Below are 27,184 nucleotides of genomic sequence, written 5' to 3'. Positions count from 1 at the left end.
ACTCTCCCACACTCGAGGAGTCTCACGCCCTCACATCCTCCTCCGCGCCACCGCCTTGTGGAAGCGAGCCTCCGACGTTTCACGTGCCAACCTCCTCCTTCTCCTCTTCCACCTCCTCCTTCTCCTCTTCCTCCTCCTCCTCCTCCTCCTCCTCCTCCTCCGCCGCCTCCTCCACCTCCTCCTTCACCTCCACCATCTCCCACTTTGTCTCCGACCGAAGTGATCTCGAAAACTAGATTTAGAGCTTCTTCGTTTCTGTTTTTTCTTTTTTCTTTTCTTTTTTTTTCCTTTTTTTATTTGTTCATGTATTTTTCTTTTTCTTTTCTTTTTTTCTTTACTATCTTTCTTCCTTCTTGTTCTTGTCCTTTTCCTTTTTCTATTCTTTCCTTTTCTTTCTTCTTTTCTCTAATCCAATCGATTTTAACAAATCGCGAAGATTTTCTTCTTGATGCTTTCAGAAAGAATGTATATATTATATATATTTTTTTTTTTTCTTTATTCATTTCGTGTTAACGATAATGATGATGATGATGATGATAAAAGATACGATGGTGATAATAAATTTTCATATTATTTAATTTTTCGATATGTAGTATATGTAACCTTGGTTAAACGGCGATGCCATCGAGAATCAGAAGAAAAGAAAAGAAAAGAAAAGAAAAGAAAAGAGGAAAAGAAAACAACATAGTCATCGTTCGACGACGGAAATGATCGTAAAGATCATCGTGGTGGTTTACCTCTAACTGAGTAAGGTGGTGATATCACGATGAAATATAATACCATAATGTAACGATATTTACAATCGTTACCTTATATTACCTACGTCGAACTGATCGTAGGAAAAGGTGGTACAGAGATATTTGACAATGTATAGAACATTGTTATTTATTGCAAAGCGATCGAGCGTAAAGATCGGCCATTGTTCTCGACGAACGCTTAATATCAGCTTCCGAGAAACGCGAGAGAGTCGATAACGAATCATCCTCTTTCCTAAGACTTCGAAGACACCCGGTATGTTTCAGTAGGTGAGAATAAGTACTTACTTGGGAAAGCTAACAGTTTGAGTAAAAAGAAAAGAAAAAAAAAAGGAAGTAAAAAAAAAATTATATATAAAGAAGAACGTGAGTGACCGGACACACATTTCTCCCTACTGTATAAGTACTTACTTATTTACGTGTGTATATACGTGTGTGTGTGTGTGTGTGCTGCTTTTGCACTGACTCTTATCTACGATCTCTCCTCGTTTCGTCTTGTGACACCAGGCAGATTATACTCCATTTCATTAATTTTAATCGTCAGCATTCTCTCGTGTTTCCTTTTACGTTCAATTTTACCCATCTAAATGACCTTTCTATTCACTTATATATTTCGTGATATACGATGACATATAGTTATTTTTGATTTCTCTTTTTTCTCTTCAATGTTTCGAAAACATCGATTTATGGAGATCAATTAGATTAAAGTTTAATTGCAAGAGAGGAATTTAATTAGAAAGAGTATAGAGAGAGAGAGGGGGGAAGAGTATTGAATTTATTAATCACTAATTAATGTTAAATGGATTGTTTAGACGATTAGAATATTACGAGGAGTAAAATAAGTGATTGCCTGTCAATTTCGTTGATATTATCGAAATCGGTATTTAGATAAATCATTTTGATCGATTTAAGACAAATTCCAAACAAATTTATCTATATATATATATATATATATATATATATACATATTTTTTTTGTTTTATTTAAACAATTGAAAAAATAATATAAATATTGATTCATTTGATCGAAATTATCTCTTAATTATTCGAAATTTTGCTCTATGTATAATCAACGAGTGAATATATCCAAGAAGAAAAAGAAAACTTACGATTAATCTACATGTAAAGAATGAAAAAAATAATATGAATATTGATATTCATTCGATATAAATTTATGTCTGAAGTTATTTGAAAAAACTCTATTGTATAATCTATACACATACATATAAACATATTTACAATAAATTTGCATCAATCACGATCTAAAGAATCGAGAAAAAAAATAATATAAATATTGATATCCATTCGATGAAAATTATTTAGTTTGGACATATTTGAAAAAAAAAAAAAAATCTCTATCGCTCGTATGAAGAATGGACTGTACGAATGTATGTAGTATACAAAAAATGTTAACAAAAAATATACCTTACGACAAATAGATAAGTGCGTGCGTGAGTGAAGTGTATAAACGTTTTCTAACTGCACGTAGAAAAGAAAGAAAATTGACATTAGAGTTTGGCGCGCAGGCGCGTAACAAGCGTATTCGCGTCGCGAGGATACTCGCGCGGCGTGGTTACTTTATTAAGGGCATTCCTGACCCCGTGGCACGACCTATACGAATACGCTAAGAAAAATCCGCGACGTACAGAGAAAGTTCTCGATGGCTCTGTGAGAAACTGGCCCTGTCTAACTCCACTTGTGCTGCCGCCTTATGCTTGACTCTGCTTTAACTCGCTTACTTCATTCTGCCTGCACCTTCAACGAGCGTCCCCTCTTTCCCTTCTCCCCTTCTCCCCTTCTCCCCTTTCCCCTTTTCCTTCTTTCGTTACCGATCCACGCAAAAACGTTTCTGACTAGACTCGTCCTTTTCGCACGACGACGACTATCACGAAAATCGGGTCAACATAGATTTTATACGTCTTTGATATCCGATCGTTCTTAATTAAAGAAAGGAAGGTAAATGGAAAAGAATACGTTTATATCCAAAAAGAGAAAAAAGACGGGAAAAGAATTTCGAAATCAACGTCAGCAACGAAATAACAAAATTTATAAAAATCGAATTCGTCTGATCAGAATTCATTCGACGAGAATAGAATAGAATGGGGAATAGAGAGATAAGAACTAAAACAAAACAAACCAAAAGAAAAAAATGATCGATTAGAGAGTATCAATTTGAAGATGAATAAATTAATAAATTGATTAATTAATGAAACGGCGGGATAGTATAGTCGGAGTTTGGCACCTAACGAAGAAACGTCGGACCTAGCGTCGAACAATTTTCCGTGTGGTACGATAAGATAAGCGTCCCGACAGCTCGAGTACCAGAGCCTGAAAAGAAGTAAAAGAGAGAAAGAGAGTGAATAGTATGTGTGTATATATGCACGTGTGTGTATCTACTATCTATGTAGGTATACAGAATCGAGAAGAGGGAGAGAGAGAGAGAGAGAGAAAGCGAGAGATAGATGGGGTGGTTGGATTATAAAAAAAAAAATATATATCCCTTTTTTATTTTTTTTTTTTTCTTTCTGTTGCTTTTTTCGGAATATAATACGGAACGTGGACGGACGCGAGTCGTTTGAAGTTAATCATGGCGTAGCATCGGTGTCTGCAGTGGACAGCCCTCATGCTAGTCTCCTCGTATTGAAAAAGCGTTTATTCCGATAGGACCCTTTGTTTTAAAGTGGACTCGTTCATTGTCGAAGGCACGGACAACGTCGAGAGAGATCGGGTGTCTCTTCTTCTTCTTTCTTTCTCTCTCTCTCTCTCTCTCTCTCTCTCTCTCATTCATTCACTCTTTCTGTCTATCTATCCATCCATCTATATCTATCTCTTTCTCTTTCTCTTTTCACTGAGAGTATATATGCTCGATATTTAAACGCGAACGATAAACGGGAACGTCGAAGCCGGTTTCTGTCGGTGCACCAGCCAATTGGCGAAGGAAAGTCCTCCTCCTCTTTCTCCTCTTTCTCTTCTTTTTCTTCTTCTTTCTCCTCCTCTTATACTCGATTATGCAAATTCGTGCAAAATTCCATGGAATTAACAGCGTCCATCGGCTCCACGTATTTTCAATCCTTTGCTTAAGAAAACCTCGGAATAATCGATTTAACAGATTGCGACAATTCAATTACTTAGGACATTAGAGAGAAAGAGAGAAGTGAAAAGGAAAGAAACAAAAATCGTGATCAATGACGTACTTTCTATTACAATTATTAATATACGATATTGAAATTATATAAGATATGGGAATTAATCGGATGATTAGAAAAATACGTAATGTGTTATGAAACGATCTGCTTATGTAAAAAAAGAAAATGATTTTTCTCCGATGTAATGACTCTAATAACATTTCATTTGATTTTCTTTTTCCCTTTTGCTTTCTTTTTTTTTTACGATCGATATCCATCAATCGATCATCGAGAATTAATAAATAAATTAATAATCGATATACATATTTATATATATATATATATATATATATATATATATATATACATATTGTTGTTTTCTTTTCTACGATATTTCATCAATAATAAATTATTACGTTGGATATATTTATCACATAAATATTATAAAGTATTAATTGATATTTTAATTATGTATAAAATATGTAAAGTCGACGATTCAAATCTTACATACATATATATATATATATGTGTGTACATATATAGTATCTGTAAATTCCAATCCAATCGCTCGTGGCACACGACGACGATTGAGAAATCAGAAACGGATAAAATGTCAGGAGGGCGATATCGCGACGCTTATGATAATTGGCGAGTAAGAATCAGCGAGTAAAATAATTAACGCTCGATTTTGAGAGAATAATCGAATAAGTAACTGAGGGAGGGAAGAAAAAAGGAAGGAAGGAAGGAAGGAAGGAAGGAAGGAAGGAAGGAAGGAAGGGATAACGAGGATGTAGACAGAAGTGGTAGGTAATAGTAGCAAGGACGAGGAAGAAAATTGCTAGGACGAAAGAAACTTTTCTCCTTTATCTCTCGGAGAACTCGTTTCTGACTGGTGAGAGTGCGCGAACGCGCGAGCGCTTACTCTCTTCTTATTCGAATAAACCTGCACATACACACACAGAGAGAGAGAGAGAGAGAGAGAGAGAGAGAGAGAGAGAGAGAGAGAGAGAGAGAGAGAGAGAGAGATAGAGAGAGAGAGAGAAAGATAGAGAGATAGAGAGATAGAGAGAGACGGACACGAATAGAGAGACAAAGATACATATACGTTTCTATGTAATATATATACATGTGTATGTGTGTATGTGTATATATATATATATATATATATATGTATGTATGTATATACCAAGCTGGCGATATATTTCACGATCAACCACCTGTGGATGACTATGCTAATTAGCAGCGTAACGTCATAACGGGGGGCAAAAGAGAGAAAGAGGGAGGGAGGGAGGGAGGGAAGGAGGAAAAGAGAGATAGATAGTCAGAGATTCTTGTTGAAGGAGAAGAGGGTGACAAGGAGAAGAAAGATGGAAGGAGAGGGAAGCTGCGATTATTTTTCGATGCGACGCTCTCGAAAAAAAAAAAGGAGAAAAAAGGAGGAAAGAAAGAGATAGAGATATAAAGACAGAGAGATAGAGTGAGAGAAAACCTTGTCCACAGCTTCACTGGATTAATTCTTCCTCGTGAGATAAAGAAAAGCCTCGAGTTTATTTTCTCTCTCTCTCTCTTTCTCTTTCTTTCTCTCTTTCGTTCTCTTTCTCTCTATCTATCTTCCTCGCGTCTTTTATAACAAGAGTCGAGAGCGAACGAAAACGACTGGCGACTCGCTTTTGCCTAGAAATCCCAGAGCGTGTATGCCGTAGCGCGAGAGATAATGCACGCAAATATCGTAAAGATAAGAGTGAAACGGAGGGACGGACAGTCAGCCGTTGCTTACTAACAGAGAGAGAGAGAGAGAGAAAAGACTGAGAAATCGGACGGTGACGAGTGGGAAGAGATAATTATATTACGAGTAAATCGTATGAGAATACGAACAGAAATGATGAGAATCCATTTTCTTTTCCTCTGTTTTTTTTTTTTTTTTTAATTTAATTTAATTCTATTTTCATTTCGTTAAGACTAAATCGTTCCATCCTTCTCTTCTCTTTCTTCTCCTTTTTTTCTCTTTGTTCTTCTCCTATCTTTTCTTTTGTCCTTTGCTTTTCCTTTTTCTTTTTTCTTTTTTTTTTTAATTCTATCGATATCGATCTTCTTTTCAATCAGAGATATCGTTAAAACTTAGTAGAGGGACAGAGATCGGCTAGTTTAAATACACTTTCCGTTTTATTCCGTAAACGAACGGTTCTTTCGAGAGATGTGAAACAAAATGAGAGAGAAGGAGACAACACCATCGGTCTCTCTCTCTCTCTCTCTTTCTCTCTTTCTTTCTTTTAAAAACTCTCTTCGTTCTATGCACCGTTTTTTACCTTTGCTACCCCACTAGGGCTGGCCCTTCCACCCTAGAATCCGTTAGGGCAGACAGATTTTTTTACCTTCCTCCTCTTTCTCTCTCTCTCTCTCTCTCTCTCTCTCTCTCCCCCTGTATTTCTCTGTGTTCCTGTCGAACCCGGAATCTTTGTCTAGGAATCTCTTTCTTTCTCTCTCTTTCTCTCTCTCCTTCTCTTTCTCTCTTTACGTACATACCTGTCTTCCTTTGTAGCAGCTCGAATGTACTTTCTCTCTCGCCGTTGATTTTCGATTGAAACCAGAGATCTCAAATATTGGGTCCGGGCAATCGAACAGTTAGGTTCATGGGAACCTTCGATGTTTCTCATTCGGCATGGCCGATTTTATTCTTCTCCCGAGGACGAAATATTATCTACTGTTCCTGAGAGATCGATACCGAGGACGTTAAGGTTTTTATAATTTCCCGTCACAAAGTTATACAAAATGTTTTGGAAATGTTTTCTAGGAATAAATATTCAAAAAAAAATTTACGATACGATATGGAAAACAAGAGAAACAAAACTGTAGCTTTAGAGGGAATGTTGTCGTACGTCGAATACCTACTTCAAGGACATTACAATGACCTATGTAATAAGTGTGTTTATAATATTGAATTAAATTATATATTAAATTAACGTATATATGAGTACGTATATAATAAGAAAAATTAATCCGATCGCGTTTTAAAGAAAAAAAGAAAGAAGACTGAAAGATTAATTCAAGAACGTAGGAAATAATATCATTGATCACATTATAAAAAAAAAAAAAAAAAAAAAAGGGGGCAGAAAAAATATAGAATGCAACGTCGAGTCGAGATGTTAGACAAAAAATTTCATTCGAATATTGAATTAGAGAATAGAAACGATCGTAATAATGTTAAAAAATTATATTAAAAAATATCGTAAGTGTGCGAAGAATAATAAAATTCTATTATTATGAAATATTTAGGTATAGAAAATGATTACCGATCACGTTTCTAGAGGTGGGCTACTCGAAAATAAAGGAGAGCATCTTTCGAAGGATCTATTCTTTCCGACATTTTGTTTAGGGGATCGATGGGACACCTACGCCTTTCTTAGTCACACGTCGCTAAGGAAGTAATCCTCGCGCGATTCCACGGGCGATTTCCTACCCTATTGGGTGGTCCTATAGGTTCGATGATCCTAATCCTGGCGTGCATTATGACCACCACGATTCTCCAGGACCATGGAACTCCTTTGTCGTTGACACCGTCCGAAAAAAAAAATAAAAAAAAATAAAAGAGAATAAAAAAGAGAAAAAGATCCGACCTCGTACGTCTCTTCTTCTTACTGTCCTTCAGAAATTCAAAATCAACGAGGGAGCAACGTTAACAGTTGGGCGTGAAAATGATCCACGATTTGTCACCCTTGTGCTCGATCATTATACTTCTCTCAAACGATCAACAATTCGATTTGTACGAATTCACGTTCGTGTTATTCGATCGAATTCATTGATCTCGTTTTTATTCTTATTTTTTCTTTCTTTCTTTTTTTCTTTTTTTAATACGAAATTCTATTATTATCTTATTATGACGTTTTTCATGTCGAGTCAATTCTAATGTCATTGGAAATTATTGAAAATTCTTCATTTCTATTCCGGATCGTATCAATTTTTTTGAACTTCTTAAATCCAGTTGAAAGACGAATTCGATTTGAAAAGAAGAAGGAAAAAACGAAAAGAAAATTTCGCTCTAGAATCTCGTAATATCGTTTTCTTCGATATAAATCGACTTCGAATAAACATTACGTCGAATCATAATTATAAGATCGAAAACGTAGGTGTTTTCAACGTCACGCGGCCACGTGGCCAACAAGTTCTTGCGATGTTTCTCTTCGGCAACGCGCCTTTCAACGGCTAAGTGAGCCAAATGGGAGGGTCGGAGAGCATCGTGGTCAGGGATTTTACCTGACTTTCACTTAACACTCTAACTCCACGCAGGCAGGCCCTTGTCTGGTTCTCTATGCATCGCCGGTGCATCGCTACTCGTTCCTTACACGTCATTGCATTATGCGTTCGTACGCCGACTCGTATTTGCTTTCTTCGAGTTGCACGATCGATTCTAACGTTCTAACGTTTTATTATGCCATAGGATATCAGTGTCCTAATGCCGTACCATACAAATCCCACGTTTTTATTCTTAAATAAAAATTACTTCTTTTTTTCCTCTTTTATTTTGCCTTCTCTCTTTATTTTCCTTCCTTTTTCTTTCAGCTTTTCTATTTTTTTCTCCGTTTTAGAAAATTTCCTTTACCAACAAAGATTTTTTCTATCTTTTCAAAGATTGACCCCCACGTTTCCAGTACGTAACCGATAGGACATTGTAATATTTGCTTTAGATAAGGAAACAGGTGGGGCACAGAGTGGACAGTGCCGCTATTTCATCTCCGAGACGTATTTGTCCGTTCGTCCGGTTCTCGTTTCTTTTTATTTTTCTTTTTTTTTCTTTTTTGCCTCTATCCCTGCCCCTCCCCCTCCTCCTCCGACACCCAACTCTGACTCCCGACACCACCACGTCACCTTTTTATTTTTCGTTTGTTCAACGATAAGAACCGTACTACTCGACGACGAGAGGAAAAAAAAAGGATGTCTTCTCAGACGCGGCCTTCGAAGTATGTATTTCTTTCCTAGCCGCATAAAGTCGCCTTGATTTACGGTCTTTATGAATCCTTCGTGGAAACGATCGATAAGTCGTGTCTTTCTTTGGGAAATTTTTTTCCTCTTTTCTTATTTTTTTTTTTTATTCTTTGTTTTTCTATGAAATCAAACGAAAACTAAACGGCATTGTTCACGACAATTTTTATCGTTCGTGAACGATCATAACAATTTATGAAATCAAAAATATGGACGATCTATGGATCTACCGATTGATTCGTCTCTATTCTTTCTTTTATTTTCTTTTAAAATCGTAAAAATAAATCTTCCGAAATTACGAATTTCGAAGTAAATCTACGAGACTCTACGTTTCGACGATAGTTCGTACGATCAAGAGAGAGAGAGAGAGAGAGAGAGAGAGAGAGAGATATCGATAGCTTATCGTTTCGCTCAATCAACGTAATATCTGTCTCTCGTGGACGCACGAAGGAGCAGTTTCGAAAATCACATCCTCCTTCGATATAAAGCAAGAGAAAGAGAAAGATATATAGATAGATAGATAGATAGAGAGAGAGAGAAAGAGAGAGTGCTATGAGCACGAGCTTATACATAGGAATATCGCGTTCGCTTCACGATCGGCTTATGGCTATCGATCTCCATTATGCGAGTTGATTGGCTTGGAGTAGAGCTGCTTATTCGCCAATGGCCATATACATATCAGAACTAGTCACGTGCAAGCGTTACTCGTTTCGATGATCCTGTTGTTTCACGATAATATATCTATCTCTTTTTTCCTTCCGAAAATTTTTATCTATACAGTTGGTCATAAATACAATTCGAACGATCGGAGATAGAACGTTACTACCGACAAAAAAAGAGGAAAATATAAAAAAAAAAAAAAGAAAAAGAAACAAAAATAAATCTTCCAGAGTTCCTACCGAATGGAATAAAAAAAAATATATACGAATAAAAAAAAAAAAACAGAGAAAAAAGAAAAAAAAGGAAAAAAAAGAACAAGAGAAAAAGAGAAACAATATGGGTCACCGGTAATCATAAAAAGATCGATAGGACAAGAGCTAAACGTTCTTTCTTGCGTCGTCGAACAACCGATTTTGACGATCACGAGGAGAAAAGCTGACCGTGATTTTTGTGTTACACTCGGTGGAACCCGATAAGAAGACGATCATTTGTTAGGTGTCCTAGACGAAGTCATTGTTTCGAGACGTTTCGATCGATAACAACCACTACCACTAGCACCACCAGTACCACCATCACCATCACCACCCCCGTCGCTCCAACCTCTTCCTCTTTCATCCCCCTTCTCGCCTTCTACCCCTCCGGTACATTATTGTTTTCGTCGTCGACGACCCTGCCTGTACACTCTGTTAAAAGAAGACATCGCGATATCTATGGCAGGTTGAATCTATAGAGTCCCTTATTCTTTGTCGAGCTCATCCTTTTTTCCTTAGACACTCACTCATACACACAAATACATACACGTATGTACATATACTCCCTCCTTCAGAAATATTCTTTATCTACCTTAAGAAAAACATTTTCTATATTCTCATTGCTTCCGTATTCGAAATTAACGAATAAAAGAGAAAATCAATGTGTCCTCCTCGTCTAGTTTTCAATCAAACCTCGTGTTCTACAGAAGCCAACAGAAGAACGGAAGCAACAGAAGCAACAAACCAGATCCACGTTCTCCGATACAAGCCTCGACATAGAGAGAGAGAGAGAGAGAGAGAGAGAGAGAGAGAGAAAATCCAACGATGTACCCATACATATAACTTCTTCTTGGTTAGGCTCACGTCTCACGAGAAAATCCCAATCATCGTTCTAATTACGATGAGAAAAGAGATCCTATCGTACGATAGTATGTAAGTAAGTAACTAAGTAAGTAAGTACTACGTGTCTATGTATGTATGTATCCTCCTTTAAAATGGCCACGAAGTTGAAATCGCTACGAACTACAATCTTAAAGTTTACCCGGACGTTTACCATAGTTCTCGAACTATGAAACCGGACGGAATTTCCTTCTTCTCTGTTAATATCTCGCGTAGCCCGCCTATTTTCCCTCTAAGCTCTAAAGATCTTAGAACGGAATCGAGCGCAGGTGCTTTCTACGATAAACATCGGCACGAGAAGAAGGAGAGGAAAAAAGAGGAAAAAGAAGAAGAAGAGAAGAAGGAGGAGGAGGAGAAGGAAGAGGAGGAGGAGGAGGAGGAAGAAGAAGAGTGAGGAGAGGGGAGAGGAGAGGAGTGTTGTACGGGGAGCGTCGAGACGCCCGAAACGTTTCGTTCTCGATCCCACGAGCTGCGAGATATCGAGAGACGTCGTCTATGGAATCGGGTCTCACCATACTACAACAAACGATACGCGACTATCGAAAGAAAAAGAGAGAGAGATGTATGCTTAGGGACGCGTCTAAGGTGCGCGGAGGTGGCCGATAAGTCACGGCTAGAAGGCAGGCCACGGGAGTAGCGGACGGTACAAGTTGCCGCTGCTCTTCTACTATATGTGTTAGAGAGAAAGAAAGAGAGATAGGAGAGAGGAGAAAGAGAGAGAGAGAGAGAATGATGGTGATACGCAAGAAGGTAAAAGAGAAAGAGAAAGAGAAAGAGAGAGAGATGCAACGAGGGACTCGTGCAGCACGTGTACGTGTTGCTATATGTGTACATGCATATATGTTAGAGAGAGAAAGAGAATGAACGACGATAATACGCAAGAAAGGTGAAAGAGAGAAAGAGAGAGAGAGAAAGAGATGCAACGAGGGACCCACGCTCGTGCAGCACGTGCATGCACGCGTACGTGTTCGCTCGTCCTCGCTCGTGTTAGTGTGCTTGCGCCAAGATATCGCGCTTTGCCGGCCATATAGGCTAGGTCGACGGTATATACATGGGAACCAATGCTAAGACGGGAAGAGGAGGGAGAGGGAGAGGGGTGGAGAAGGAGGAGGAGGGGAAGGGGGGTAAAAAAGTCTCTGCGATGAGGCCGAAAAAATGAATTCGTGCGCATCCCGTGCCCACACATCTAACTTTCACTTCGGCTCTCGGGATCGGGCAGCCAGTCCTCGCCAACAGCAGCTTCAGCTTCGCGCTCTTCTCCTCCTCCTCCTTCTTCTCTTCCTCTTCTTCTTTTTCTTCTTCTTCTTCTTCTTCTTCTTCTTCTTCTTCTTCTTCTTCTTCTTCTTTTTCTTTTTCTTCTTCGTCTCTTTCTTCTTCTTATGTTTCTTCGTTCTTCTCATCGGGACCGCGCAATTCCGCGAGAGATACGTCCGACGCGTTGAGACTGAACCGTTCAAACACATATTCGCCAACTCGTCGTTTCGTTCTAACGAGAGAAAGAGAGAGAAAGAGAGAGAGAGAGAGAGAGAGAGAGAGAAAGAGTGAACCTTCTCTAATGTGAACCTTCTTCCGGCTTTAACTTTGCTTTTTAAAAATGACATACATACATATGTATTCATGTATTTATGTATGTATGTATGTACGAATGAATGAACGAATCTATGTATGGATGTATCTATGTATGTATATATGTATTGATGAGAGAATTAAAAGGATTTTCCTTTTTCGGACCCGTTTGCAAGTTCTAGGTTTTTCTAATTTTTTTATATTTTTTTTTTTTTTTATTTTAATCATCCGATAAAAACGAATGTTATATTCGTGATTGGGAATATTAGATATATTATATTCAGGATTTATATTTTTCAATGAATCGTCGTTTTTTAATACATGCAAATAATATCTTGAAATATATTTTATTAATTTTTCTAAACATTCTTGAATATCGTGAATAGCGATTAGTGTACTATAAAAATTATCTTAGGTTATTCCGTTTCTTTTCTGCTCTTTTTTATTTTCTTTTCACAATTTTTTTCTTCTGTACATCGCTGACAATCTCTCTCCTTTGTAATGGATCCAGGCTCTCATTCTGAGAAGTAACATTTTCGATATTTTCAGAATCAAGAAGAAAAAAAGAAGTATTCATCATTAGAAAGAATAATATAAAAATTATCTTATAATAAAAAAATCTATAATATTAATATAATTAATATTATTATTCTATCCTTTCGTTTCTTTTTACATATTACTGAGTATTCATTTCTAATATTATCTGGATCAATGTTTTACATCAACGAAGATCGTATTTAAGAATCTATTGATAATGATATTTTAAATCGTATTATTTCTTTTTTTTTTCTTTTGGAAATTTATCCTTGAACTATCTCAGTGCGAAGTTTTAGAAAATCATAAAACAAATAAGAGAGTGGGTAATGGAGCGATCGAAATCGATAGGGTGCAAAAGGGTCTCCGATCCGATTGGAGGGAATATAGCCGGCTGACTTGACATTTTGGTAAACGACGTGGACGTGTGTTGGTAAGCAGCTCGCGGTGAATACGGTGATATTTGCACCGAGATTTGTACACCATACCGCGGCATCCTTGAACATGGAGCCGCGTTGCAAATCTCGGGCAGCACTGATATATCGCGCATCCGTATATACTCGATAACGATCTCGTCGTTTCGGTAACGATTCGAAATGTAACTCCGTTATAGGAGAGCAAACGGTTTCCTCTCGATACCTATATCTCTCTTTCTCTTTCTTTATGGATACACGTGAGAGAATCGAAAGATCTTCTGTCTTTCTCTTACATCTTTTATTTTCCTCCCTTATATTTTTTATCTCCAGATTTCAAAATATCACATTTTCAAAGTTTCACATTTTACATTGTATTTAGAGGATGGGACAAGTTTCTATTAATTATTAAATAATTAGAATTTAGATTACGTCGAAAAAAAAATTTGTTTTTCCTTTTCAAACGTTTCTTTCCAAAACGTTGAGATATCGAAATTCTATATTTCACAAAATAATTATTCTTTTATGTGTTTCAATCATGACGTCTTTGTACGTTTAAATTCGCTTCCTTATTTACGAAAAATTGGAAATTTCGATAACTTCCAAAGATGTGCGATAAGTGTTAGAGATCAGCAAAGAAAAAAAAAAGAACGAATCTATTTACTGTTGCTTAAGTTAGTACTAAACAAGTAATGTAAGTAATTCGATCGTTCTCGCCGTTAATAAGAACGTTAAGGCGTCGAAAGAGAGCAAAGTCTTAGCGTAATCGATGTTCCGTTCGTGTTTGCGGAGTAATTGATAGTAATACGAGGGAGTAACGTGTAAACCACCGAGAGAGCTAAGCGTCCTCATTAGATACGTGCTTTTACGGCCTGGAGATAAAAGCCGAACGAGCATGAAACGTAGAACCGGCGCTTCGACGCCGTTCTCCTTAGAAACGCTCGTCGTGTATGTGTTACGTGTTACAAACAAAAAAAAGAAGCAACAAAAAAGAACAGAAAAAAGGGAGAGAAAAGAAAGGAAGGAAACAAAAAGAAACAAAAAAGAAATAAAAAGAAAATAAATGATTTTCAGAATGATCGATTAACATCGAAATCTAATCGATTTTAAACGACGGATATTATCACGAAAATGTATATACATACATCGATAAATGATATAGTCGTTCTTTCAATCGTTGTTCCATGAAACTAAGATCTATGTAAAGATCGTATAATTTATTTATAACGTCATCTATTGTGGAGATACTTTAATAATCTGTCTTTTCTAAGTATTTATTTATTTTTTTTTTTTAAGTATTCACTATGTTTGATCGTATTTTATAAAAAGAGAATGAATTGTTCTAAGAATAACTTTTATATATATAGTCATTCAAGTTATTCATCGAATAAAGAATATAACAAAACAAGTAATTGATCTTTTTAATATCGGACTAGTATAAAATGAAATGGGATATTATATACGTAAAGTGATACCGTAAATCTTAAAATATAAAAAAAAAATATTTTTATTAAAAAAGGATAATTTATTTTAATCTAATAAAAATAAATTTCTAATGACAGTAAATTTTATTTAGAAGAATGAAGTTATACATTTATATATATACATTTATATATATATATATATATATATATATATTAAGCTATGTTAATACTAAGTTTATATTAAGTGACATGTATGTATGCGTGTTGTGTATGTGTATAAATATATATATATATATATATATATATATATATATATATAGTGGATTAGGAAATAAAAAAAAAAATAAAAGGAAAAAAAAATAAAGAGAATGCCAGTGAAAATTTCGTAAACTAAAAATTTGTCATGTTTATTTGCGTTAGCCAGTGGCTTGCGCCTGACCAGCAGTTACAACAGAAATCCGTCTTTTGTCGGTCGACAAGAGAACTGAGCGAGCAAGAGAGAAAGATAGACATAAAGATAGATAGATAGAGAGAGAGAGAGAGAGAGAGAGAGAGAGAGAGAAAGAGAGAGAAAGAAAGATAAAAAAACATTAAAAAAAAAAAGAAAGAAAAAAATCAGAGAAAAAGAAGTCGGCGAAACCGCTAAGAGTGCAATCTGAATACCGCTTTGCATCGTCACGATTCGGCGGGAGCCGAAGTCACACGACGACGTTCAGATTCGTTCTTTGGATAGTAGAGAGGAAGGTGAATGATAGAAAGAGAGAGAATGAGACCGATGGTTTGCCTCGGGTAACGACGCCCGCGCAATTTTCATTAAACATTGTGATTTCGTGTAATGTGCTTTGGCGATTTTTTTCAGCCGGCGCTGCCAACGACAACGACAACGACAACAACAACGACGACGACGAAGACGACGACGACGACGAAGAAGAAGAAGGCGAAGAAGACGACAGCGACGCTCTTTTGCTTCCTACTTCTATTATTCTCCCGGTTTAAGAGACACGGGCTTCTCTCTACGTCACTACTCTTCTCTTCCTTCACCTTCTCCACCTCCTCCACCTCCTCCTCTTTCTCCTCCTGTTCTCCATTTCTCCTTTTGCTCCCTAGAACGGAGGACAAAGGCAGCGTTGCGGAGACAGAAGTCGTTTTCTTCGATAAAGATTCCAGAAAACAATTTTCCATTCGTCTCGGCCGTGCTGACCGCAGGCTTCCTTCCTGCTTTTCGCGCAAGCGAGCGAGAAGGAGAGAGATAGAGAGAGAAAGAAGAAGAAGAAAGAGGGACGGTGTGTCCCTTTTGATGATGAACCGATTACGATCCACGATTATTCTCTTTCTCTCTAGTCGAAATTGAAATTCCTCTTGAATATTTCGTTGAAGAGTAATGTATAAACTGATTTTCAACGTTCTTAACGAGAAGGAGAAATAAAGAAAATAAAAGGGGGGGATATAAAGAAGAGAAAGAAGAAAAGATAGATAGAAAGAAAGAGATAAAAAAAGAAAGAAAGTTCGAGTGACCCAGTTTTCTTTTCTATCGAGAAAATCATGAGATTAGTGATCGTCGATCACATTTTTTTTTTCTTAACTCACTTGCTTCTCTGCTCCCCTCGTCTCTTTTGCACTATTCGAGTTTTCACCCCATTTTACCCACTCTTTTCTCTCTCTCTCTTTCTCTCTTTTTCTTAATTTACCAACCGGCTCGTGGTAACGAGAGTCTCGTAATTAGCCATTCGCCAATACGTAGAACGAAAAAGTGTAGTTCAGCTAGCTAGCTAGCTAGGTAGCTTAGCTAACTAGCAACTCTCTTAAAACTGTGTCGTGCTTCTTACCAATAGCGTCCTACCAATAACATCTATCCATATATCTATCCTACATATATTGTTAAAAATGCAAGAAAGAAAGCAAGAAAGAGAGCGAGAAAGAGAGAGAAAGAACTAAAGAAAAAAGTAAGGAAAGAAAGAAGAAAATGAAAAAGAAAGAAAGAAAGAAAGAAAGAAAGAAAGAAAAAGGAAATAAACAAATAAAAAGAAAATAAAAAAAAAAAGGATCGAAAGAAAAAGAGAGAGCTATCGCGTATCGATAAATTTGCCGAAGAGTCGTCTCTATGCCGGCTGAAGAGAGGCCGGCGCGGCGTCGACGTGCGGTCGAAGGAGTCGAGGAAGAGAAATGGCGACGATGGAGGAAGAGGAGGAGGAGGAGGAGGAGGAGGAGGAAGAGGTGGTAGTTGGATGAAAAAGGATGAAGCAAAAGAGAAGGAGGAGAGCGAGAAACAGAGAAAGAGATAGAGAGATAGAGAGAGAGAGAGAGAGAGGGGTGCGGAGTGGGGTTAAGGGGGTGTACGGGGGTAACGGGGCAGAGGAAGGGGGAGGGGAAGGGGAGGTTGGTAGTGCATGCAGATGAATAGCTCGCAGAAACCGTGAGACTCTACGGTTGCCCTATATATCGGGAGCAGAGAGCCGGCTATGGAGTACCTTAGGAGAGCGAGGCCGAAGCCACGATTCGCTCACGACTCTCGTCGTGTGTTGTGTGTCGCACCGCACCGTCCTCGTCGTCTTTTAAGAGGACTCGCGGAGGAGTCTAAACTCGACTCCGCGGACGTTTTAAGAGACATAGAGCTACGGACGACGACGACGACGACGACGATGGAGGCGGCAGCGGCAGCGTAGTCTGACTCTTTTGCTTTTTTCTATCTTAGTTGCTCCTGTGTTACTATAGTAGATATAGGGAGAAGATCGAGAAAAAGAGAGAGAGAGAGAGGAAAGGGCGGAGTATTCTATATATCGAAGAAGAAGACAAATAAAAGGGAAAAAGAAAATAGAGAGAGAGAGAGAGAGAAAAAAAAAGATGGCATCGTGCATGACCGTGTGGCTGAGCGGTTAACCGTACCGATGAACTTTCGTCGGGGCAAACGAGTGCCTGACCCTTCCTCCTTTACTCCCTCTTCTTCCTCCTCTTCTGCTTCTTCTTCTTCTTCTTCTTCTTCTACTACTTCTTCGTATTCTTCTATTTCTTTTCTTCTTCTTCTTCTTCTTCTTCGACATTTTCTCTTTCTCTTTCTCTTTCTTTCTCTCTTTCTTCTTCTCCTTCTTCTTTTACCTACGGTCACTTCTATTCCATGTGATCGCGTACGCATACGCTATATCTTAAGAAGGGATAATAACGACGTTCCTTCACATTACAATCGCTCGTGATTTCTATTAGCGCTTTAGCCTTTTTGATATAATACAAAATGAAATAAGAGATTAAGGAGGAAGAAAAGGTGGAGTGAAGGAGTAAGATAGGTGGAGGTGGTAAAAATGAAGGTGGAGGTGGAGAAGGAGGAGGAGGAGGAGAAGAAGAAGAAGAAGAAGAAGAAGAATGATAGTTGAAAGAGAAGATAACGAAGTATCTTCTTACTTACTACCATACGATGCCCTCCTTATGGCCACACGTACATACCTATATCCGTCGTACTATATACGAACTAAATTGCCATACGGTAGTCGTAGATCTTCTCCGTCTGAAGGGATCTCGAAAGATCGAAAGAGCTACTGAACTTTCCACGAGAAGAAACGAGAGAGAAAGAGAGAGAGGAGGTAGGGGGAAGTGGGGGGGACCTGCTTACTTGCGTTCACTGTCCGCACGATAGTTTCACGGAATTCTTTGATCAATGATAATCGAGCGAAAGAGTATTTCGAAAGTGTTCAGAATCCGTGAGATCGAGAGAAAATGTATTAAGAAGTTTTCGTTCGTTTTATTCTCTATTTGTCCTTGGCTTATAATATTATCCATGATATAATGATGGATCATTGTCCATAATGATGACCGTTGTCCATAATGGAAACCGTCCTCTATGTATATAGAAATATATATATATATATATATATATATATATATATTTCTATAGACACGTATACCACTGCTATGCCGCATGAAAAACCATGAATTCTTAATGTTACGTTCGTAGTAGTGCGTGTGCAGTGGCTAGAACGGACAACACCATCATCGAGACGACCACCTACGACACGACGAGCGAAACCTTCGCCGTAGGTGCATCGAGAGAGGTCGTGCCGAAGGTGGCCCAGCGTCGAGGATCGTGCGAATGCGGCCTAAGCCCCGGAGCGGAGGCCTGCTGCCGAGTGAAAAGACCAACGTTATACTGGAAGGATGCCGGAAGAGAGAGAAAGAGAGAGAGATATATATATATATAGAAAGAGAGAAAGAGAGAGAGAAAGAGACCTTTATAGACGTTAGTCTCCTATAGCTTTCGATATATCGGACGCGATGAGATCGAAGGGTCGAAAGTTGTTATTGTTCACACGTAGATCGAGCTTCCTTGATCTTTATTGTTTCTGAATTCGTTGCTTTTCGATAAAACTAGGAAAAGTATTTGTAAGAGAAAGTTACAAGTCTAGAATAGAGTTGGTTAGCTATCGCAGATATTATTTATCATGTAGCCCAATTATTTTGTAAAGTGAGTAAATTAAAAGAAAGATAAATCAATTAAAAAAAAGGGGGGAAAGAAAATAAAAAAGTAAGAAAAAAAGTGAACGAAACATCTCACAGGTATGCACGAACAGTTGGAAGGAATGAAATATCTTAAGAAGGAAGTTAATGTTTATCTTAGGTATTTCAATAACGAAGGAAACAAGTAGGTAAAAGATCAGCGAATAGAAAGATAGAAAAAGAGGAAGCATGGGGTTGGTTAGCGTGTCCGATCGATCAGTATTGGCGGTTTTTGCGCTACCCATATGTCATAGTCGAGTCTGTTAGAGAACATGCCGTAGCATAGAGACTCCAGCTTTGACCCTGTCCATTCATGATATGTGGCAGAAAAATTTTTCGGTGGGTGGTTGGTCTCGTCGACCACTCCCCTTATCCTCTTCGTATATCCTATGTATACTATATATATAGATACATACATACACACATACACATACGTATACATATATGTATCTTATCCTATTTTCTCTTTCCTTTGGGTCCGTCCTCTTCATTGGCGATTCAAATCAGTTGGTGTCTACTCAGCGAACATTATACTATAGCACTTCCTGTATAGGGCTTTGCTAAAGGATCGAAGAAAAAGATAAAATTAGGTAGTTTCTTAGGTACGTCGTTACGTCATCATCGATTGAAAAGGTCTGAAGTCATCGACGTTCGAATTCGGTTCCCTCTTGATGGGACAATGGTTAAAGAGAGAAAGAGAGAGAGAAAGAAAGAGAGAGAGAGAAAGAGAGAGAGAGAGAGAGAGAGAGAGAGAGAGAGAGAGAGAAAGAAAGAATGAACGAACGAGGCTCGTGCTCGAAGAAAGACAAGGACGAGGAGGGGTAAAGAGTGGAAAGGAATAAAGGAGTACGTGGGTGCAGCGCCGCGCACCACACAGCTAGAAAGTGTCCCGGAGCAAGAAGAAAAAAAAAGAGTCCGGGTCAGTTTGAATAATTTTGACCACACCTCTCGTCAAAGCAATACACGAGCGTATGAATACATACATTTAAATGTTCTCGCTTGGTCGAGAAAGTATTGTCCGAATTTTTTTTTTTCTCTCTCTTTTTTCTCTCTTTTTTTTTATTTTTTTTTTTTTTTAAGTAGATTCACTCCTCGAGGAGAAACGTCTCGACAATATCGTATAAACCCCTATTCTTTTTTCTTTCTGACCGATACTTTTCGACTACACCCTCTTTTTCTTCTTCTTCTTCTTCTTCTTCTTCTTCGTTTTTGTTTTCTTTTTCTTTCTTTTTCTTTTTTTTATACCCTTCATTTATATATTCGTCATTCGCCAAAAGAGTATCATTATTCAAATTTCATTTTAAACGAGGGATAATTTTAAGAAAGGCCGAGGGATGGTTCTTTTTTTTGGATTTCTTTCTTTTCTTTTTTGTTATCTATCTATCTTTCTTTCTTTCTTTCTTTCTTTCTTTCTTTTTTCGAGTTAGGAGATAAGTCTTAAGCGTTACGATAAGAGGACGTAGTAAAGGAGACAAATTTTTATCATCCGATTTCGGACAAACTGTTTCATTCGATGTTATACCGTTAAGATCTAGGCTTAACTAGTCGGCGCGATTTGAATATAAGAGCATAGAGAAGGAAAGAAAAAAAGAAACAAATAGAAAATAAAAGAGAGAAAGAGAGAGAGAGAGAGAGAGAGACGAGTCATAGGGGTCAAACGATGTCTCCTCGGATATATCTACTTCGAATACATTGATACCACGTAACTACACACCTTTCTGAACGTAAACACATACACACACACAAAGAAATCGATCGTGAAAGATCATGCAATAATCATGTGTAAGGATAATCGTCTTCTCTCTTTCTTTTCCCTACTACTTGTCTATATCGTTGAAGAACGTGGAGGTTTAAAGGGGAACTACGAATTGCTAATAACAATCCTAATTACCATTAAGAAGAAGATTAGCGATAACTACACGATTGCTAATGCGTGGATAAATTCGAATGAATAGTATTGTATTTAGGACTTAGAGAAATACTCTTGATCTCATCCCTGTTATGTATATAATGAAATCTAGTTATCGTTGAGATAATGAGAAAGAAACAGAGAGAAAAAGAGAGGAAGAAAGAGAGAGAGAGAAAGATAGAGAAGGTTTCAACGTGATGTTGTTATAATGATATTAAAGGCCTATCAACATCCTAGACCTAAATCGAGCAAAAAGAAGTCGTGTCTCTCTCTCTCTCTCTTTCTCTCTTTCTCTCTTTCTTCCATTTTAATGATAAACGAAACGTTCGATTTGAATTCGTGAACACGAGTTAGGACAAGTACTCAGACACGAAGTATATTTTGTAAACGCGACTGTGTCTCTTGTAACAAGAGGTCTCTCACTGACGCGGCGTTTGCCTCTCTTTTGTTCGGCCCGATGCGCATTCCGATTGGTGGGTGTGAATCGACGTTACGTAGCATGTAAAAGTGCGTGCTGGCCGTGTCTCTTGCCTCGTACGTTTCTCTCTCTCTCTCTCTTTCTCTCTCTCTCTCTTTATTTCTCTCTTTCTTTATCTCTTTATATATCTTTCTCTCTATCTCTGTCTTTTCGGCAACCTTCGTTTCAAATGCAAAATCTCAGATTATTTGGAAATAGATCATGAGTCGTCTTTTTCTTTTTTTCTCTCTCTCTCTCTCTCTCTTTCTCTTTTCTTCTCTTTTTGTCTATCTCTTTCTTTTCTACTTAATAGAAGAGATCGTAAGGACAAAGGCTAATAACGACGTAACAATGCTATTTCGTAATAGAAACGACGACGACGACGACGACGACGACGGCGACGAGGACGATGTCGTTGGTTGCTTCAGGTCCAGACTCTTCCTGCCTAAAAATTTTATACGAGACAATGGAGACTCAGGTGGGCGAATAATTAACGGAAAACGTAAACCGAGTCGTTCATAATGTAGCTCGCAACCCGACGGATCGGTATACATACTTACACACTTGTATATAGATACATTATTTAACACTTACCAAACCGTCTGGTTTACCTATACATGGGAATTAAGTTTTGTACGTGTTCGTTTTACTTATTATTTATGAATAATTTATGAACTATAATATATGAACTATTATAACTATATATATATATATATATATATATATATATATATATATATATATATGTATGTATGTATGTATGTATATATATAATAATTTATAAGTATATAAAAACTTATAAAGATCAACGGATGTTAACGTATTTACTAACAATTTTTTTTAACGTATACGTATATATAACAATTTATAAAAAGTACACGATAATAGATTTTAGTTTGAAACGTAGCGTTGAAAGATCTACGAATACGACGTAGTATGAGTATGCGAATATATTTGAAGGGTTTGTAATGATCAACGAGCACGTACGAACATAATTTGATTGACACTTATAATGATCCATGATTACACTTATAGAATATATTCGAACATTTATCAAGATCCATGAGCATATTACGAACGCATTATTAACGATTTATAAAAAGAATAAAAAAAAAAATGAAAACGTACTTAAAAATCTTAGTACGTGCGCGCACACACACACACACACGTGTCTTACGTGAACTTTAGAATAATAAAGATAGACCAGATACAAAACTACTACTTACTTATATACTTACATATACATGATTCAATAAGAATTATGATAAAAAAAATTGTGCAGAATAAAGAAGAAGTAAAGAACGTGGTAGTCATCGAAACGATGAATATTTCGAATTCTTTGGTAGCTTCTGCGTTAGTAGTCGAAGAGAGCGAGACAGACAGACGGAGAGAGAGAGAGAGAGAGAGAGAGAGAGAGAGAGAGAGAGAGAGAGAGAGAGAGAGAGAGAGAGAGAGAGAGAGAGAGAGAAAAAAAGAAAAAGAAAAAGAGAATGCTCGAGGATATTTTCGACGCGTTATTTTGACTTTCGGAGCACGGGCCGAGCGAAGAGACATTATCGGTGACATTTGTCCGCAGGCTTCGAGCTTGCATGCCGGACAAAACATGTTCCGGTCCGGTAGGATGACCCTAACGCCGCGCCTTTTGTCGAGCGAAAGGTATCCCAGCCGACCCGACGTGTCTTTGTCATTATATAACGCTATTGTGGCCACACTTGCCCGGCGTGGAAGTCGACTATACCTTTGCATATTATTAAAATGACGATGATTGTCATTTTTCTCCCCTCTGTTCCCTCGACACCTCATCCACCACCATCTCCTCCTCCTCCTCCTCCTCCTTCTTCTCCTCCTCCTCCTACTTTTTCTCCTCTTCTTGCTTCTACTTCTCCTCCTTCTCCTCCTCTTTTATTCCCTCCTCCTATCTTCTTTCGACGACGTTCGTTCTCCAACTAAACACCGAGGTAGAGGATCATGGAATTTTGTTCTTATATTTTCTTTTTTGTCTGTTTTCTATTTTCTTTCTTCTATGTATTCGCCGAATTCTCTATCGGTTTGTTTATTTATTTTTCTCCTCTCTTTCTCTTCCTCGGTCTCTGTATCCCCTGTATCTCTGTTTCTTCATTCTTGTTTTGTTTTCGATCTTTTTTGTTTATTTCTTCTCGTCTCTATTATCGATCGGTAATATTGTTAAAAGTATATATACGTATGTGTGTATATGTTTGTCTGTTAATTGGATAAATAAGTGAATTATTTTATATTTATTTCTATCTCTTTCTTTTTATTTACTCTTTTATATATATTATTCTTTATCTATCTATCTATCTATCTATCCTTTTTTTTCTTAGATCTTCACATCGATCAGTATTATTATAAAATGCATATATGTGTATATATACACATATATTAATCGGATAAATAAATGAATTATTTTATTTTATATTTCTCTCTCTCTCTCTCTCTCTCTTTCTCATTTTTTTTCTTTCTCTATTCATTCATTTATATTACTATCTATCTATCCTTCTTCTTCTTATTACTCCAACACTTGTACGAGATTTACCATCTACCTTTCTCTTCCCTTTCTTCCTTCTCTTTTCTTCGTTTCTCTTACTTTCAACAAGTCGAAGGAAGGCTACGAGTCTCCGTTTCCTTTGCTTGCTGCAATATAACATATATATACATACATATACACACATATATACCTACACAAAATTACTAAAGACGTATAAGCCTGCAAACGTGAGCCGATGGCTCGTGCAGAGTAAGTAAGTGCATGTACAATGCAAGAGGTACGATAATCGTAACTTTAGTCGACGATTACGTTTAAAATATATCTATAGTAATCAAAAAAAAAAAGAGGCGAAAAAGGAGGATTGAAAAAGAGACTTAGAAAATTTCGTTCATTACTCTTCGTCATTTCCTTATTATACATATACATACATACCATTATTACACGTACCCAAACATATATACATACATACATATATCTTGAGTATATCGATTCTTGTACGATTAAAAAAAAAAAAAAAGAAGAAGTAGGCGTAGAAAAAGAAAATGGAGAAAGGATAAGAGATAAAACAAAAAGAAAGAAAAGGAAAAGAAAACAAATTCATATGATATCGATGACGAAGTAACGGCCTCGGTGACGCAACCATAACGATTCTTCTCTTTTGGGTACCGTTTGGTTGACACCTCTCATCGTTTCTTCGGTAAATTCGATACACCTGCGTGCCAATTGTTTTGACATGTGTCCCCATTGTAGCCTTGGCTCTTTCCAACCAGCCGGGAACAACGACAACGACAACGACACAACGACGACGATGACAACGACGACGAAAACGACGACAACGACGAGGACGAGGACGAGGACGAGGACGAAAAGAGACTCGCGCATTCCGGGGACCCGTTCTCGACCTCCTCCGCGCGTGTCACAACGGCGTCATGCGGGTCGTACAGTCCGAGATCGAAAAAAGACAAAAAGAATTGAAAAGAAAGAAGAAAAAGAAAAAGGAGACCAAAAATAAAAAAAGAAAGAAAGAACGAGAGAAATGAGAAATGAGAAATGATGGGGTAAAGAGGGTGGAAAGGGAGAATAAGGAGGGTACCAAGAGGTCGACGACGATTCAATTTTCTGATTAGAAAACTTAACGATGAGACCTTCTCAAATTTCGTTCCAATTTTTTTCCTTTTCTTTTCCTTTTTTTTTTCTCTTGACTCGATCAACATATACGCTTAAACGCGCACGATCGATCTTCCTTCTATTTTTCTAAGATCTTTTAATAAATATCGCATCGATGTTTGAATAAGTGACGAATTATTAGCGCTAAGGAATAATTATTATTTAAGAAATTTACGAAATTTGCGATTATCGCATGCTCAAAAATTATCGTTTAATAAATGAATTGTACGAACGGATAGATACATATGTATCAATGTTGCTGTGATATTAAGATATAATTATGTAATATTTATGTGATATAAAAAATATTAGAAAAAGAAAATTATATGTATAAGAAATATTTATGTAATAAACGATGCTATTTATAAAATTTGAATCCTCGAATCGGATGGATTGAACGGATCGGATCGTTTTGCGTTACGTGTTAATATTATAAACCTCTCCTACGTTGACCACCGAAAGAGGAATCTCTTTATTTTTAGGTGCGTCCACCAAGAGACATCCACATTTCTCTCGGCGGGATATAACGACTACCAACGGAGAAAGTTATGGCTTTTCCATTGTCTCTCGACCATAACCGACGTGTCGTCTCCTCGACACGAAGCACCTACGTGTAAAATATTAAACAACACGGAAGATGATGTTTCTTGATCGAACCTTCAAACGATTTTATTACGATCGTACAAATCCAAAAAGAAACAAGAAAGATCGAATAAAAAGCGAAAAGGAGAGAAGAAAAAAAAGAAGAAAGAAAAAACGAGAAAGACAAAAAAAATTCAATGAAGAAAAAAATGAGAGAGAGAGAGAGAAAGAATGAAAAAAAAAATAAATAAAAATAAAAATAAAAAAGAATAAAAAAAAAAAAACCAAGACAAAGTCCCCATCGTAACGGAGAACCTTTTTTTCGTGATCTTTTATTGCCAAGACTGTACAGGTGGTCAGTTGCCTCAACGAGACCCGCATATCGTACTGGGGACAGGTGAGGGCCAATGAGATAAATTCGATCTGACCCTCATTACCGAAGGGTACCTTATATACCATGCAATTATGCAAATTCCCGTTCGAGTATCTTGGACGATAGAAAGAAGGTCGTAACTATCGACGTTTATTGTATCGATCGATGCCAACCAATTCGCAGATTTAAAACGTTAGTCTTTCTAGTGTAGAATATAATACATACATGCATATATATATATATATCTATGTACGATTGTAGATAGGTGTACATACGTATGCATTTACATACGTTTTATATATATAAATAAATGTAATCTTAAAACGAAATAAATGGAAGGGAACACCTTTTTCCTTTCGACAGCTAGAATAATAATGTATATAAACTATATGATAGATAAAGAGAAAAGAGAAAGAGAAAAAGAGATCGTTTGTACTCGTACAATCTGTTCCCAAGAACCGAAGAAAGATAATAATTGTGTTACGGAAGATGAGAAGGAAGGAAAGGAAAACGATCCTAATCTCTCTCTCGTAACAGGACCACGGTCGAAAATTCAATTAAACTTTTGATATACGGGCTAAAACCGGAGAAGAACGCACGCTTATGCCACGGCTGTGTAAACGAAAATTTCGCAAGGTCCACGTACTTTCCTTAGGCCGATATATCCCTTTATATACCTATATCTATATACATATGTATACGCATGTGTGTGTGTACACACACACATATACATATATACCTAACCGATTCACACGATGTTCGATGCATTGCGTTCACGTTTTAAGACGCAACTCTACGAGAACTTTTCTTTTCTTTTCCTTTTTTTTTTCTACTACGTATCAATCTTCTCTCTCTTTCTCTCCGTCTCTCTTTCTTTCTTTTTTTTTTTCGTAAAACGATTAAAGCGCTCGGAACTTTTCGGTTCGTGGCTTTCGAGCTACCGAAAAATCTCCTCATGGCTGTTACTGCTGCTGCTGCTACTACTGTTTCTTCTTCTTCGTCCCTCTACCTCCTTACCTACCTCTCCCTCTCCCTCCCTCCCACCCTCTTCCTTCTTCCCTTCCCATCTTGCCGTCCCCACCTTCTCGCAACAGCACCCCGTCT

General features: G+C 37.4%; 1 protein-coding gene across 2 annotated transcripts in view; it reads left to right on the top strand.

Moving 5' to 3' along the window:
- LOC127068934 (uncharacterized) overlaps window positions 1-25,381 on the top strand; it is a 98,098-nt gene extending 72,717 nt beyond the window's left edge. Inside the window, exons 3-4 of one of the 2 annotated variants that reach the window (XM_051005377.1) lie at window positions 21,821-21,930; window positions 24,709-25,381. In XM_051005377.1, coding sequence (XP_050861334.1) covers window positions 21,821-21,930; window positions 24,709-24,933 — 335 coding nt within the window. In that variant the 3' untranslated portion in view covers window positions 24,934-25,381. Of the gene's footprint in view, window positions 1-15,463; window positions 15,720-21,820; window positions 21,931-24,708 lie in introns of those variants that run through there. The other variant, XM_051005378.1, reaches the window with a different exon arrangement.
- Window positions 25,382-27,184: the final 1,803 nt, after the last annotated feature.

Source organism: Vespula vulgaris, chromosome 14 (assembly GCF_905475345.1).
Source record: "Vespula vulgaris chromosome 14, iyVesVulg1.1, whole genome shotgun sequence".
In the NCBI taxonomy this organism is placed as follows: Eukaryota; Metazoa; Arthropoda; class Insecta; order Hymenoptera; family Vespidae; genus Vespula; species Vespula vulgaris.
Note: the sequence above shows the minus strand (reverse complement) of the source record. Positions and strands in the feature narration are given on the sequence as shown.